A 17,054-nucleotide genomic window follows, 5' to 3' on the forward strand; every position below is an offset into this window, starting at 1 on the left:
AACGGTGACGTCATGACGCAGCAGCGGCAGCACCAGTCGGGCTCTGGGCGGTGTGAACAGAGCGGGGGCTGAAAATAAAAACTGGTTCCAAACCAGAAAAGTTCTAGCACGGAGCTAGAATGGGAATGGCGTTGGTGTGAAAGCAAGTGAGCCGTNACTTCGTGTGATTAAAAGCAACACGATCATCGACCCGACGCAGTCCCCCGTTGTTGTTGTAGTGAGCGCCGCTGGGGAGAAAATCAGCGACGTAAACGGTGACGTTATGACGCACCAGTCGGGCTCTGGGCGATGTGAACAGACCGGGGGCTGAAAATAAAAACTGGTTCCAAACCAGAAAAGTTCTAGCACGGAGCTAGAATGGGAATGGCGTTGGTGTGAAAGCAAGTTAGCCGTTTAACACCAACAACACATTTTAAATAAATCAGCATTGACAGAAGAAATGTTATCAAAGATTTCATCAGATTTTTTCCTGCAGGATACATTTTTGATAGTGATTTATTTCATCTTCTGGCATGTCCTACGTCTGAATAGCCATAAATCAATGAGCTGATTTCAGATACTGTCTCTAAAAATACAATAAAATATGATTTCATTGGGTTTCATGTGTTATTTTCTTTTCTTTCCAAAGTGTTGATTTGTTTGCGGTGTGATTTCAGCCCGGGGCGAAAGGCGTAGTCTTGACAGATTGAGTTTCAGTCTTTAGAGAAGCGGAGAGCGATCGAGGATCTTGCTGCCAGGTGAAACACGTCCGGGAGAGTCCCAAAAACGTTCCAAGAGAAAATCCGGACAGTGTGTGAAGGTGTGTGTCGGCGCCTGTGTTTCCTTACAGACAGTGTGTTGACTGTGTGTGTTGTAACAGCGTCAATAACAACAAACACAGAACCATGCTGCTGCTGGGAAGACGATAACAGTGTTTATATAGGCTAGTCACCACCGGAGATGCTAAAAGTACAACGAAAAAACTGAAATAATTACTTTATTGAAGTATTATGTCAACAGATTCACAAATATTAGGTTCAAATTAATATTATTGCGTTCAACTAACTTAATAAAGTTATGTGAAATCTGTTGACATTTAATCTGATTCTGAGATAATATCTGAGTAGTACACATTATACAGAGGGTGATCATACTATGAATACTACCATACGAGTATATATGTAGTACACATTATACACAGTATATGAACACACACTCATACACACAATAAGTACTCAGCAGTGTGTGTTGTGAAAGTGAATCAAGAAATAAGTAACCTAACCAGTTTTAAATGTCTCTCTCGCACTTCAACCCTCGTCTGTTTGCTCCGCAGATCCCGAACAAACAAACAAGTGGGTATGAATATGTTAGTGCTGGAATGTGTGTGTGCAGAGGCCGTCAGGCTGCAGCATGTCTGATGACTGATGTCAAGGTCCACACACACACACACACACACACACACACACACACACACACACACACACACACACACACACACGCACACGCACACACACACACACACACACACACACACACACACACACACTGCATTTAGCTGACGCTTTTATCCAAAGCGACTTACAGTAAGTACATTCGACCAGGAAGATACAACCTTGAAGAAAACAGAATCATATAAGTACATCAGGTTTCATAGAGCCAAACATTTCAAGTGCTACTCAACTGGCTTTAGATAAGCCAGTCCTTTATTAGTATATAAGTGCTTTGTTAGTAATTCTATCGCTCGAAGTGGAGTCCAAAGAGATGAGTTTTCAGTCTGAAGAAGATGTGTAAGCTATCTGCAAGCAGATAGCTTACACATCTTCTTCAGACTGAAAACTCATCTCTTTGGACTCCACTTCGAGCGATAGAATTACTAACAAAGCACTTATATACTAATAAAGGANGCTTGGTAGTCGCGTACTTCCAAGTCACTTCCTTCAGAAACGAAGCAAGTATGCTTCCAAGCCACGGCTTCGGAAAACGGAAAGTCTAACGGTTTCAACATAAACTGTACCGAAAATAAATACCTCACGATGTCTAATTATGAACTTGCTTTACTTTCACAGAACACATTTTTGGTGATAACAAATGCAACAAAGTAACATATTTACCAACACATGTTCTACGCCACTACATACTTACATTTAAATGTGTGCTGTGCTGCGTCGGTTCAGCCATTCTCCGCAAGGCTTTTTGAAATTGGTCCGTGCGCAAAGCATTGTGGGGATTTGAAGGACGCAAAGTCTACCCATGTTCAGCCTCGAAATTACCCCCAAACCAAGGACGTGGCCTTGGTGGAATTCCAAGTATGCTGGAGATTGGAACAGTCCAGTATCCTTGAAATATTGCTTGGAAGCCAGTTTCCTCGCAATTGGGAAACGGCCAGAGCATGAGACACATGGGGTGGAAAGGAAAGGAGGGAGTGCAGAGACGATAGGTGGCTGAAGGGTTGGAGAATGAACACATCATTATGCATGCTTGGCAAAGAATAAAAGTCACCCATTTTAGAATTAATTGACTCCTCTCCTTAGACATGTGAATAGGATAAAGCACCTTAACATCTGCATTCACCAGTTATAAAAGGGTGCTAGCTTTAATGTGTGTTATATTACCTCTGTTCTATCACTGTCCTCTTGTAGTGGCTCAGTACAGTACTACCACTATAAAAGAAATAAATATTGCCGTCTACCATACTAATGTGCTTGCCATTTACTTTCTATATGGGGGGTGAAGGCAGCAGACAGTAATGTTTCACTCAGTGATTGTCCTGCATTGCTATTTAGCTTAACAGGACAGAACAGAGTAAAGATTTGCTAAGTGATTTACAAGAAAATAGGAAATAAAAAGGATTTTTTTTAAATCGATATCACACATTTTGTTTTCCCTTGATTACGATTGAAGGATGCAAATGAAGTAGACACATGTTTCCCAGTGCATTGTAGATAATATAAATCTAATTTTAGAACTTAAAAGTCCCTGACCACATTAATCAAGATACAGACACTACCAATTTAATTTAACTACCAATTTCCAACCTAAGGAATGGACCTGAAATACACACATTTTGATATGAGACTTGATTTTGGCCTGATTTTTCGTGAATAATAACATTTCCAATGCTTGTACTGTGCATATAGTGGGGAGACTGTTCATTACATTTTGATTAATCCTTGCCACAATTATTTTAACATATTCATCATGAAAAGCGTTGTTTTGGCTTGCACACAAGTGATCAAAGACATGGCAAGAGTGTCAGTTTAGTATAAATGAACTGGGAGCGAAGAGACCTGCTCATCTTGAAATTATAAAAAAATACAAAAAACGATTAAGAATTCCCCTTCACAAATGACTGTGATTACAAAAGAGCTGGCATGATGATGATGGGCACATTAAGACAATGAAAAAGAAAAGAAAAAATATGCATCCCAAAAAAGCCCAATCATTTCCAATGAGCCAATGGGATTGCCTGTAGCCATTTCACAATTACCAGCATTCTTTGTGTTTGATAAAAGACTGAATGTTGGCAATTTAGAGGGGGGAAGAAAGGAATGACAATTGTTCTCAGAACTAGGCAGCCACTCCAGGCTGAGGGATTGACTAAGAGCTAGTGACACTGGTCCTTGGCCTGACCCATTGTCTGCAATGTGATGGGCCATATTGTGTTTAAGTAGCAGCATGTTGGGCCTTTACAACATGGCTTTGACCGGCAGTTGTTTTCTATAAACGGCTATGTAGATAATTAAAGAAACACTATGGGACAGATTGAATACAGAAATTGAATTCAAAATTTTTGTTTCGTGCTATGCACAACACAGCAAGGCCATATATTTGTTTATCTATGTTTTGCTTTTCTCCTGTTGTCCTTGACTTAAACAAAATACGCATTTCATAGCATGCAATCTCTTTGCTATGGTGCTGGATGACCCCACTTAACAGTTTTCACCTGCCATGACAATTTCATTCATACCAATTTACCAACACTTCAGGTAACCTTGAATTGGTAAAGCAAATCATTCTAATAAATGAATGAAGAACCATAACAATGAAGTTAAAACTTAAACCTTTCCAACCACACCGTATCCAATCACAAGCATTAGGGACTTACTGAGGCAACAAGCTTCTCCACGCAGTCAGGGGCCACACTGTGGAGGTGTGTCAGGTGGAACTGCAGGTGGACCTTGTTGTTGAGCATGTCCTGGCATAGTGGGCAACGTAACATTGGCTGGACAGAGTGCTGCGTCATCACGTGCATTCTGAGACGATTCAAGTCTGTGTTGGTGAACTTGCAGTAGGGGCACATCTGGGTGGCAGAGAGAGAGGGGAGAGGGGAAACAGATCCACAAAGGGTCAATGGGGTGAACTAGGTGCAGTGGGCCTGCTTGAAGAGGAGCTGTAGATCAGGCGGGAGGCTGGGGCCCCTTCCCTCAAGCACAGCTGATCACAACAACCGTGTCATACTGAGCACCACTGAGTCTTGGCACCTACTTCAAAGTGTTCCCATCTGTCAAATACTATATAGATTTTCCACCTTATACACAATTAGCAGTCCAACTGCAGCAGAAAGGCTAAAATAATTTTGAGTTGATCTGGGGAAAATCCTGCCTAATATAAAAAGGGTCAGTGAGATAACTAACTAAAAATGATTAGAAGTATATTTTTACATTACTTCTTTTAATTGATGTGGAGTTTTCAAGCTTATAATGAGGCATTGGTATTTGAAGATGGAATAACCTTTAGCAAGAGTCCCCTAATTCAAAGACTTTTAAAAACAGAGGGTTTTATGCATTTTTTAACATCTGAAGACATCAATGTTTTAAAAAAATGGTGTGGCTTGTAACTCTCACCTGCTCTGCAGCGCTCTTCTCAGCTGTCCTGGGACGCTTTGAGGAGAGAGGGCTCTCCGAGGTCTCCGACCGAGAAGAGGGCCTTTTGGAGGGGATCGGGGAATCTGACTGGTGCCGTTCCGAGTGGCCAGACACTGCTGCACATTCAAACAGACGCACACAAACACGGAGAGATAAAGAGAAGAGAGCAGGCATGTCAAGACAAGGTGAGGACTTGGCAGCCTGGGAGCACGTCAATCAATAACACTGTGGATAAAGGGCTTTGGAATGTCTTTCTTAAATGTGATAAAACTGCATTTAATGGGAATTGGGCATAGAATGTGTTGTTATCAAACTCATGTCTCCCCATAAAAAAGACCACACATTTTTTACTGGTCTTTCCATGCTGCTGTAGGTGAGCTGTTTATTTCATTGTTGGTTCTTAGGATATCGTACAACACTGTTTTCAAGTGCGAATGAAAAATATAAATTTGCAAGTGTTCAATTTTTGGATTTCATTCCATATCTTTAGTCTATGTGAGTTTATAAACATGAGAGGAGGTTCACACACATCTTGAAACCTCATCATACAACTGTTAAACTGTTTATATTTATTCTTGTTTCAAATACATCTGCTCAAATGTCAGCTGATGTAGAGTTTTTCTAAGCTATAGATTTACTTTACCCATTAAGTGATCCTCATATTGTAATAGGAGCATACTGCACGTAAGAAGACTTCTATACACATTTCTTCAACCATCTTAAAGGCAAAAAGCAGAGGTCAAGCAGATGGAAGAATTTGACATTTTGAGAGACAGTTCTACCAATCCTAAATGTTGGTTAATTTTAAAAGAGCACTGAGGCATTTTTTTAAGAATCAAGAAATACATGTTTTTATTTATATACAGTTGGTCTCAGCTTTGAAAATTCCTCAGCTCTATGTTTCCAAAAGTAGGGAAATGCCAGCAAAATTCTCAGTTTCAATGGCATTTCTGTAAAAGGTAAGCCTTATCTATTGTTTTGTGGTTTCTATGGAAATGGACTGTGACAAAGACAAAAAGAGCACAGCAAGATTAGAAAACCTCCTTCCCCTTGAACATTTTTTTATGTTTCCTCAAAGCTAGGTCACATATGACAACAAGCTCTCATTTAAGTCAAATATTGCAAGACAAAAATATGCCATTGGGCTCAAAGGAAGTATCAGTCGGATGATTAGTCAAGCATATTCACAGGATACAGCCATGCTTCGGTGCCCAGTCTGTGGAAATATAAAAAAGGGCTACATTCATTGTCGGTTTCCTGCCAATCTTTGAAAATATGTCTTATTATCGTCACCTATACAGCTACCTCAAGTGTTTCACTAGCTCAAAAACTGAATCACACAGCTAATCCTTTTAATGAAAACAACACCAATATTAACAAAGAAGCATGTCTGAAGAGCAATGCGTCACTCAAGAGCCCCTGCAAACCACTTTAAAATGACTCCACTTTATAAAAACAGAAATTCATCAGAGTTGAGCACTCTGCTAAGCATTAAGGGCTCACAGAGGAGCTAAATGCACATGGAGCCAGCATGGGGGGGCTGTAGTATCATCAAGCTTTGTCACTAGTGGAAAGAATTCATTCTGAAACTTAAAGACGTGTCTTACCAAACCCTAACAAGCCCATAAAGAGTTAAATGTGGCCTGATTTGTACAGTCCTAGGAGGGAAAATTGAGAACAGAGGGCATTGGAAGGGGAGGGTGATTTGGCGGGGGGTCAGGTTAAGCAGGGCTGACCACGCTCCTGCTCAAGACATTAAAATGTCAGCTCCAATCAGGACGAGGGGAGTTGAGCTGATTACCCAGTGGGGGACCTAGCTTTGGACAGAGCAGCCTGCAAGATCTCCCGGAGACACTGGGATCAGCCGGGGACGCCCTATTAGGGTCCAGTCACAGGCAATCCTATTAAACACATCTGCCAATAAACAAAGGGAAAGTTAAACAAAAGGAACCTCCCATTCCCTGACATTAACCTCTCAGTCATGGCGATGTCCTCACCAACTCCACTTCAGTTCACTCCTACTGCAACTGAACTCATCTCCCGAGGAAAACAACAAGGGACATCTGTGGTCACTTTCACATCTCAACTACCTGGTTGATCTTTGGACTACTCAAGTTTAGGGATCATAATAACATTTAATAACGAGAACATATGTTTCTTTAAAAATAAATTCTCTCTTTTTCTGGCCTCTTGAGTTAGTTAGAAAATAATGACTTCTGCATCTTTACTTTTTGTCTCTCCATCAAGGCAGTGAAGGAAATTATGTTCTTCAAGACAAAGGACCCAAACAGTAGCCTCAACCAAACGACATCTGTTAAAACTATTAATATCAGATTGTAACACTTTTAAGCACCTGCCTTTTAGTGTAAATTCCACAAAGACGGAAAGAAACAAGCAGAGCAGCTGCTACAGCTTAAATATGTATAATTGCCATTCACTGTGAATTACTTAAGTGTTGTAACAGAAAGACAAAGTAAAGAAATGAATTCTAGAGCAGGTAACAATAGGGTTTATACCGCTGATCTAAAGTACATACAATACAGGAAGCAAACATGGATTACAAACAAGTATCCTCTAAACCTCATGATAAAGAGGATAAATATAATTGATGATAAAGTATATTCCATTTCTACAATTGCTCCAAAAGCACCAGAGAGGTGAAACAAGTGGCTGTTTGAATCTGAAAGGGGCCCATACAGTTTTATGTGTGCGTGTGTGTGAGGGAAACACAGAGAGAGAGGGACAGATGGAAGGCTGGGAGGCTTACTCAGACACAGTCTTTCTCGTCATGGCCAATTAGGACTCCATAAATCTGATCAATTGCTTCTCTTAAGAACACTACACCAGCACCATGACTAACATCAAACTACTGTATCCTGTTTTTCCGTGTCAAGGGTGATGAAAAAGATGACCAAAACATTGCCAAGTTGTGAAATGAAATATAGTTTTTTTTCTCCCTACACCGTTTTACACGGCAGATTGGAAACTAGTGTCCGAGCATTGCTGCGTTCACGTGAGACATTAGGATCTACAATCTGAACCCATAACATTGGGTCCTGATTGGACAAGTGTAGGACTTTTAGAGGACAAAAATGATGTCAATAGAGAAAAACAAAAGGACTCGGGTTAAATGTGCTATGACACTGCTTTAGAAAGACCTAGAACAACAGTACATGCGTATATCTGTATTTGACCTTGGTGGATGGTTAGATTAATGCTTCTCCCATTCACAAATAGTCCTCTACAGAGACCACTATCGGCTCCCCCGCCGATGGTGACCTTAATGTCTGTCAGGAGTCTGTCTGCTACGCTGACCTCTTCTGCCTGGTCATTAGACACAAATCCCCCATCCACACCAAACCTCTTCTGACAGATACACAGGGTGGGTTTTTGTTTGAAAGCACAAAAGGCAAGGCAGGAGTGGAGAAACCTAAGAGTCAATTAGGTGATTATTAATTCATGTCCCTTTTCCGTAAACCAGAAGCTTTTGCGCTGTCGAGTCCCGTAAGTGAATTGGACTTTGGCACCTCGTCTCACCTCTCATAACTGGACTGTATTATTCAAGCAGCAAAGGGGCTGTCAGCACACTGCACCACTCTCTGGAGCAATCACAGCCTTGTTGTGCTTTTAAGGGAAAAAAAGGTGCCTGCTGGACAGAGTGACTGACACAGCACAGAACAGCACAGCCTGAATTAACTACAACAGGTCATCTAATAATAATAATAATAATAATAGATTTAATTTGTTAGCGCTTTTACAGGTGCTCAAAGACGCTTTACAGATAATAGTGAAGAAAAAAGAAAAGAGAAGAAAGGAACAACAAATAAATATATACGGTAGTTAAAGTTAAAGTCAAATAATACAAAAACAATCTAACATGAAAAGTCAGATTGAAAAGGTGAGTTTTTGTGAGTTTTTTGAAGGTGGTGAGGTCGGTGCAGTCTCTGATGGGTTGTGGGAGTGAGTTCCAAAGGGAGGGGGCAGCGACGGAGAAGGCTCTGTCCCCACAGGTCCGGTGATTGGTGCGGGTGGGGATGGATAGGAGGTTGGCTTCTGATGAGCGGAGGCAGCGGGAAGGGGTGTGGTGGTGCAGCAGGTCTGTGAGGTAGGGGGGGGCCTGGTTGTTGAGGGCTTGTATGTACATCTGACATTTAAATCTTCCAGGAGTGCAATCACAGCTGCCATTAATACGCTGTGTCCTTGGGAGAGGTTATCCATATTCTAAAACGAGTGACTTACAGTAAACAGTCAAGCAGTGAAAGATGGGAAAAAGATTAGTGGTGTTTTGGAATTCCCCTCATTCGGCTGACATGGGGTCCTCATCATCTCTGGAGCCTCTGAACCCTTATTACCACAGTTCCTGTCTCGCCGCGGCAGCTTCAGGCCTCCGGTTGTAAAAGACATAACCTATCATCCAGTCCGTGCAAGCCAGCGAGGCTGCATAACTTTACTGTCGCTTTGCCCAGAACAGCCACAGTCTGCCAATCACTTAAAACTGAAGCTCAGCCCACAATTCCTCTACATTATGAACCTCCTTAGTGTTATACTTTCTGAAGATGTCCTCTGATCCAAAACTCCCTAAAACCTTTCACCTTCACACTGTAGAGGGCTTCTGACGGGTCTCCCTGCAATGTAGAATTTCTTTTTATCTGTATTCCCTGTGCAAGTTGACTATTAATATGGAGATGACTCAACTCCCCCAGTGCTACAAGTCGTTGTCTGTTAATGCTATGCTAACAATACCCGAATATTGTCTGTTCCCTGTCCCTATTTCCATCAAGGTTTTCAATCTATAGCTTGTGTCAGCGCCCAGAGCAATAAAGGGCAGTGTTGCATTTCATATTATATTTCTCAGGTGATTATGCTGCATTCGAAATACAAGAAAATGAAATACATTGATTTAAAAGGCAATATTGAAGCTACATATGAAATCATTTCCTATTATTTATGAAGTCCAAGATAAAAAACACTTCACTGTGCTGTATGACTTGTATGCAGCTAAACAACAGGAGTGCAAGAAAAGCCACTGGGAGATAAAGAAATTGAGTGGAGATATTAATTAGCAGAAGCGTTATTAATCTTCGAGCCACTGAACAACAGGGTGACACGACGTTCACCTTTACAGGACGCTTTGAGAGACAGCACTGGTGCTGGCCCATTAGACAACCCGTGGTAAAACTCATAAACACTGAGCTTTCAGGGAGTTGGCTCACAAACAAGGACAATTTATGGCCTATTATCTTCAAAGACAAAAGGAATTACAAATTTGAGAGATGACAAGCACTCAAAGGACGTGATATGAATATGTAAACATTGTCACTGTTCGGCTTCCTGATCAAGCAGACAGAGCACTACTTAGGGTTTAAAAGCAATACCAAAAAAATCCCCATTGCACTGCATGTCTCCCAGTTCAGAGCAAGAATAAAACAATCTTAAATAATTTGATTGTATCTAACCATAAGCAAAAACCATAGCAAATATTAAATCCACATATCTGCACTGTTATAAGAAAAACCGTCCATGGTAACAGTACAAAATTAAAGACTGCAATGCCAAGGTGCTGGGTCTAGGGGATGCTAATCTGTATGTTTATTATCCAGAGTAAAGGCAGCATCTGCAGCACACAAGACAACATCTGTTTCACTTACACTCAATACACCTGGATGTGCACATGTGCATGCAAAAGCACATTTTTGTGGACATGGAGCCAAAAACACACCATTGTATAAGCACACCCAGAGGCCCAGTCTTCATTTAAACAGTTTCAAAGGTATAATGTAAACATTTAACTTAATATAACACATATCACATTTTGTATCTGGTTTGTGTGAAAACCTGCTGTAAAACACACAACACAGGAGTGTACAATCCTGTAGAAGTAATTTAAGATAAAAAGAAAATGTTTATTTTAACACATCTGTCAAAATATGTATAGTTTTAACCGTATTTTTTTTTCATAATGTGAAAAATAAGTGCCAACACACTATCTCTATAATTGCATTTTACTATCCCTCAAAAGTCTACTGCACATGCCTAAAACCTCAGCATGACAATCAAAACAAAACATCTGTGCAGTCTGGCGTTCAGTCTGGAATGCATTAAGGTTGATTATGTATATTTAGATTTCACTTTTTTAATGTTGTTAGCTCATCACATAAAAGATAAAAGCAATGTTTTCTGGCAAAATGAAGTAGGAAAACAACACAAAACATATGCACCATTTGTATACAAGAAGTGTGAAAACAGTGTGCAGCAGATAATCAGTGTTGCATGTCGTGTTTAATTGGTGCTCCTCAAAACTATGTCAAAATACTCCTACACACTTTTACAGTAACAATTAGGCCCAAGCTAACACAGACACATTCCAGCATGGCAAGTGATGGTAAAAAGGGATTCACTGCATACAAACATGTGCTTTCTGCCTTTAATATTAAAAAACGAAATAACTTACAATATAATTTTAAAGTACAATTATTTCCAATTTTCCAACATTTACAGTAGTGGTGGCAAGATAATTGAGCTTTTTGTCCCTCAAGCACTCGTTTTATGCACTGTTTTCCTGACTAAATTCAAATATCTTGCATTGTTTTGGACAAACAAATACAACCAAAAAGACACAGATTTGTACAATGCTTGTTAAAAAATATGCTGGAATTTCCTACTTCTATTGCGGAAAACATAATAATCATACATAAGAATGTAAGGATAAGAGTATGAGAATAATTATTTAACCAGATACATTTCAGGATTATTTTTCTTACGAAACCCTTTCTAATGTCTCCTTATCAACGCCCTCCCCCCTTTGCAACCTTCAATAAAACCTTTTCCATACATTTATGTTAAGTATGTCGAATAATATTGTTTCCAAGTCTGCAGGCGAATTAACAATTCCCCTACTTCCTCTTCTTTCTGCTCTCTTAACCTTTCAATCTTCCTAGCGCTCACCCTCCTGCCTTGCTCCGTGCTGCATCCCCATACATTCAGCTGCTGCAAAAACACAGCACCTGCTTTAATGAAGGGAAGGAACCCATTCCTATGCAGAAGCTCTCCCCTTTTGTCAGTGCTGTCTCAGCTAGGTGTAGAAGGAGTGAGGAGAGAAAAAGAGAGATATCCTCATGGCTATCCATTTATACATATTTCATACGAATACAAATGATCCTTTGAATTACTAATCATGCAGGATGATTAAATGGCATAGCTAACCTGAGCGTCTTCCATTGAGATTTTTGTATTTTACTTATAATTACTTTTACTGTTATTTTGTTTGTTCTTCTCTCATAATATATACTTATGATAATGTACTGTATAATCACAAAACGTTGCTCCACATTTTCGCTGCGGTGCGGGGAGCATATGACATTTACATATGTCTGAATGCCTGTACATGTATATACTGTATGTATCATATTGAGATAAATAAAAAAACAGCAAAATAATGAAGGCATCTTTCAAAAGATGACAAGCTGAATACATATGCATTTAACAAAGGCTTCTGATGTACCTCTAAATGATTTTAATGAATACTGAGGAGCTGTGGAACAAGAAAGAGAAAATAAGATTGACAGTGGCTTTAAAAAGGAGGAAGCCTTTTTACTGTGTTCGCTAATGCTGTCTGTCTGACAGTGACTGTCATTTGTAAGGAACAATGTTGTGCTCTGTTCCAACAGCTACATGACAACGATGAGAAGAAATACTTCAATAGTTCTAATGATGGACCTTAGAAACAGCTCAGCCTCAGACAGTGGGAGACCGAACACCTTTCAGATAAATAACAGGTTGGCCGAGACGCTCAGACACCATCTTTTAACATGCACACTTTTTTGTGTGCCTACTGTAGAAACATCTTCAGACAATCACTAGCCCAAACAAGCGCTCCTCTGTTTACCGAATGCATTGTGAGGTCTCCCTGGCTTTTTTCGTTACAAGGTGGTTTTCTGCGCTTGCTTTGAATGGGCATTGTATTCATCAATCACAAAAGTTTGAAGTACAAAAAGGGACCCTTCCATTAAACTACAGCTGTCTACCTTTCGCTGACAACACTGCCTTGAACCCACCACCCCAACATACCCACCCTACTTTTCACTGACATCAAACAGAACCTCAGACCTGGTTCCCTAATGCGCATTCTATTTTTAACGAAGCATTTCTAATAAGCTGCTGGGAAGCTGTACATTTTTCATATGCAAGCATATCTTTCCTTTGTGAAAACACAAAAACACACTTATTTGGTGATTAGCGACTGACAGAGGGGAGGAAAGGAACTGAATATGCTTGTATCAAATTGCATGCCTTTCAAAAAGGAGGAATCCTAATGCGAGGAGTCGTCTTCCTGTGCACCACAGGTATGAGTGAATTATTAATCGGCCAGCTCATTTTAATGCTTTTTAAAGTGCTTTATTTTGATGTGCTAAAACATACTTTTAGCCATATTCAGTCAGGCATGCATATCCTTATTTCTTCCATCAAAGAAGAGTGTCGCCCTTTCAAAGAGCACAAACAACTCAGCCTCATTTAAAATAGAAGTTCGAATATCAAAGACATTTTACAAAGGCTGGGCTTCAAACACTGTGATGAAGTTTTTTTCCTACACTTTATAAAAATCTTAGGTATGCAAAAGGTCCGAATTGTTTTCCAGCTTTTAACCTGACTAGTGTAAATCAAAAACATCCTGGAGTAACACAAGAAGTTAGAAGCATCAATCCATGCCTGTTACTGTTCAGTGTCATCATTATCAAAATCTCTTCTATTGAAAAAGAGATGTCTTAACTACAAACATTGTTTTCCTAACAAAGGCGTATATAGTGAATTCTGTTTTAAAAAGAAAAATGTAACTTTAATATAATAGGTTCTCAACTGCTTTCGATATAATAAGATGCAGTGTTACACATACACTGTATATGGAATGTATGTAGGGCCTTCGAGACCCCAATAATACCAAAACTCAAACATTACAAAGTGAAAACCTTTTTTTGCCAAAGTTATCCCGACAAACAGAGAAGAAGAAAATCCATGCATGCTGATCCATTCAAACTGGAAAGTTGTTATGAATACTGCTAAAATAAGACCTTTACCGTTGGCCAGATATAGTTTAGGCCTTAAGCTCCACCCCTCACCCTAAGCCCAACCCCCTGCTTAGGGCTGACCACCTACACCTGTCAATATAAAAGCCCAAAGATAAAACCATCCTGATCTAATAACACGGGTTAGTGTTGTTTGTCTCCTGTTGTGTGTGTGTAGTTGCTATCACATGTGTGCACACACTGGACATGGGCCCAGCTGGAATTACACATACAGGCCCATCTCTTCCCCTCACCGATTGAGCAAAGACAAAACACTGGTCACATGTCAGCTGAACATGTTATCTAATCTGATATTTTATCCTGACTGTTCCTGATGGGATTTATTGCTTGCAAAAAGTGCAACCTTTGAAAGCTAGAATTGAATTTAGGGAGGTCTTTTTTTAGAGAGAGAGTGTAATGTCTTAAAAAGACTTTGAATATGTTTTGTTAAAATAGGTTTGTTTTAATTAAACAAAAGGCCTGTTGTTCAGCGCCATTCAGGTGCAGCGCCACATGTTTCCCGTGAACAGTCTTCCCTAAATGAGTGTGGTGTAAATATTGGCCTTACCTGTCCCTTTGGTGAGCTCCTTCTCCCCCCCACTTTCTCTGTCTTTGGTTTGGTCCTCCTGGTCTGTGGTGGTCTCACTAGCAGCCTCCACATCCTCACTCAGCTCTCCTGAAGGGGGAGGGAGGATGGGATATGTAAATTACCACGCCATCAGAATTGGTGGAAGCACTTAAAGGGACGGCAGCGTTTTTTTCTATAGGAGCTTGCAACAATTACATATGCTGACACACAGTTGCAAGGCTAGCAGACAAAGAGGGCAGAATCTGCTTTCTGCTCTCTGTCCTGTGCTGTCTGATCATCACTGTGAAATTTGTTTTGACAAGTATTTTAAAATCAGAGTTGAATAACAGTGAAGGATTAAAGGCACAGATGTATTCATATTATTAATAAAAATTATTATAAATATTTAAGTTGTTTTGTAATTTGTATTATTATTATATTTATATTTGTATTGCATTGAGAGCTTACTTATTATATTTCAAAAAATGTCAAGACCATGGCAAATATGGTTCCCTCTGTTTAATGTGGTCATAAAACTGCGGAAAAAATAACACATGTGTCCTGAAGTGTGCAGATGGAAAAATAATTGAGTGAGCGCTATCCTTCAAAAGGAAGACCTTAACATAGACAAGCCCCCGTTTTCTTTCTCACACATGAACATACACATATATTACTGGGCCCTTCTGCAATGCAAGGCTCATTTCACTTCTTTTATCCTACTATTGCAACAACAGCAACAAAAATCATAAATATTTAAAACTTTCAGTGCCACAATTCATTTTATTTTTATGCCAAGTCAAAGGCACAAATCCCCTGTAACCGCCTTAAAAGCTTCAGCTCGATATATCAGGCCATTTAGGAGCATTGAAGTCCAAACAATGGATATCCGATAACGCCATTTGTAAGTAACACACAGAGGAAAAGATAGCAAAGACAGATAATAAAAAGGGCATCAATCTTGTTTATTTCCCTCCAGTGCCCCCTGAACATCCCCTTTGCCCGTTAAGTTTGTTTAAAAGTAGTGGGACTTGCATGCAATAGCATTGATTTGACAACAGTAAACTAGGCCGCAGTCAATAGGTCCTATCAGTTATTACACACGTCAGCTAATTCTCAGCAAATGTACTTAAATGCTCTTTTGAAAATGCTTTCATGCTCAGGTCTCTACTCCATGAGCTATTGATATATTGACAATGCTACAACAGCAACTGAAATATCCTGTTCAAGTATTCAGCCCTGCAGTCATCACGCATCCAATCTTAGCTCACCACATGACTACCCACAGCCAAAACCACTTTTATGGCGATACATTATCCCCAACACTCACTGTTTAGCATGTCAGTTGTGAAACATTGCGTACACTGTACACAGAGTTGACATCGTGTTCGTTCTCTAACTCCGGTTTGTGTCATTATCACGGATACACTTTGAAGACTCATACATTTCTGAACCACACTGCTCTTTTCACAGTCCCTTTCCTGATGACAAGTCTTACCCATAGATACAATATTCAGATGTTTTTCTCTTCATAAGTAAATGCATTATGCAAACAAGTCATGTTTATAAAAGAAAAATACATTAAAGGAAAGAACAGTTTTTAAACTTGACATTTCATTTTCTATTGTGTATGTTAAATACATTCAACTGTCTTTGTTGTGTATGCAGAAAAAAAAGGTGTGTATTTAAGAATATATACAACATGTTCTGCAATTTTTAAGGCAAATACAAAACTGGCTGGCTGTTTAAAGGTTGAATAAATACACACTGGCTACAGAATAATGTAATTGTATTATCAATTTGTATTCATATGGGGTTATCCAGTTAAAAAACTAATAAAATCGAAGTTGTGGAAAACACCTTTGTATTACCGGCAGGAAAAGAGCAATATCTTCCATTTCCAGCTTGCTGACAGGAATGCTGTAGCAATGCTTGCAGCTTTTAGAGCAGAGTGATTGGTGAATGCTTTGTGTTGTTACACATTATAGCTAAAGGCTGATCCTGTGATCCAATGATTGTGTGTTCAAATAAAGATATTTAAAAGGGATGACTGACTCCTTGTATAAAAGCATATTTAAGTGTTCCCTCGATCCCACACACACGAATACATTTTATTATTTTATTTTTAACCATGTTTCTATTGTGTTTCCAAGGCAACTCATGAATTCCATCCAGTGCGGCCTATGCTGGTGAGGCGGATCTGAAACATTCCCAGGAAACCAGAGATCCCAAAATCACATCTAACTCCTGCTTGCATACATATTCTCCGTAAGAATTAGGATTCTGCAGAGCTGCATAGGGGCTCAGATTACAAAATAATCCCCAGCTAAATTTGTTCACCTTTAAAACCAGGGTAAGGTGTCATTTTGTAGCTATGTGACACTTGCAGTGAGACTAATTCCCTTCCTACACATTATTACTCACTTTGTGCTCATTACTGTGATAGGCAGCCAACAGTCTGAAGCCATTCAGCGTCCCTGCCCACCCATAACTTCCTGCACACCAACTGTACATGCTGACATTATATTTTTTCCTCTATGTGCTTTCAAGCTTCTTTATTTAGATGTTTAATCAACATATATGACA

At 39.7% G+C, this 17,054-nt stretch overlaps 1 protein-coding gene across 1 annotated transcript in view; it reads left to right on the forward strand.

The window, feature by feature from the left end:
* Positions 1 to 12,565, forward strand: part of LOC104950234 (zinc finger homeobox protein 3-like) — a 66,770-nt gene extending 54,205 nt beyond the window's left edge. Inside the window, exons 5-6 of the mRNA XM_010776722.1 lie at positions 10,456 to 10,509; positions 12,512 to 12,565. Coding sequence (XP_010775024.1) covers positions 10,456 to 10,509; positions 12,512 to 12,565 — 108 coding nt within the window. The remainder of the gene's footprint in view (positions 1 to 10,455; positions 10,510 to 12,511) is intronic.
* Positions 12,566 to 17,054: the final 4,489 nt, after the last annotated feature.

This window comes from Notothenia coriiceps, unplaced genomic scaffold (genome assembly GCF_000735185.1).
Source record: "Notothenia coriiceps isolate Sejong01 unplaced genomic scaffold, NC01 NC01_scaffold00017288, whole genome shotgun sequence".
Classification (NCBI taxonomy): domain Eukaryota; kingdom Metazoa; phylum Chordata; class Actinopteri; order Perciformes; family Nototheniidae; genus Notothenia; species Notothenia coriiceps.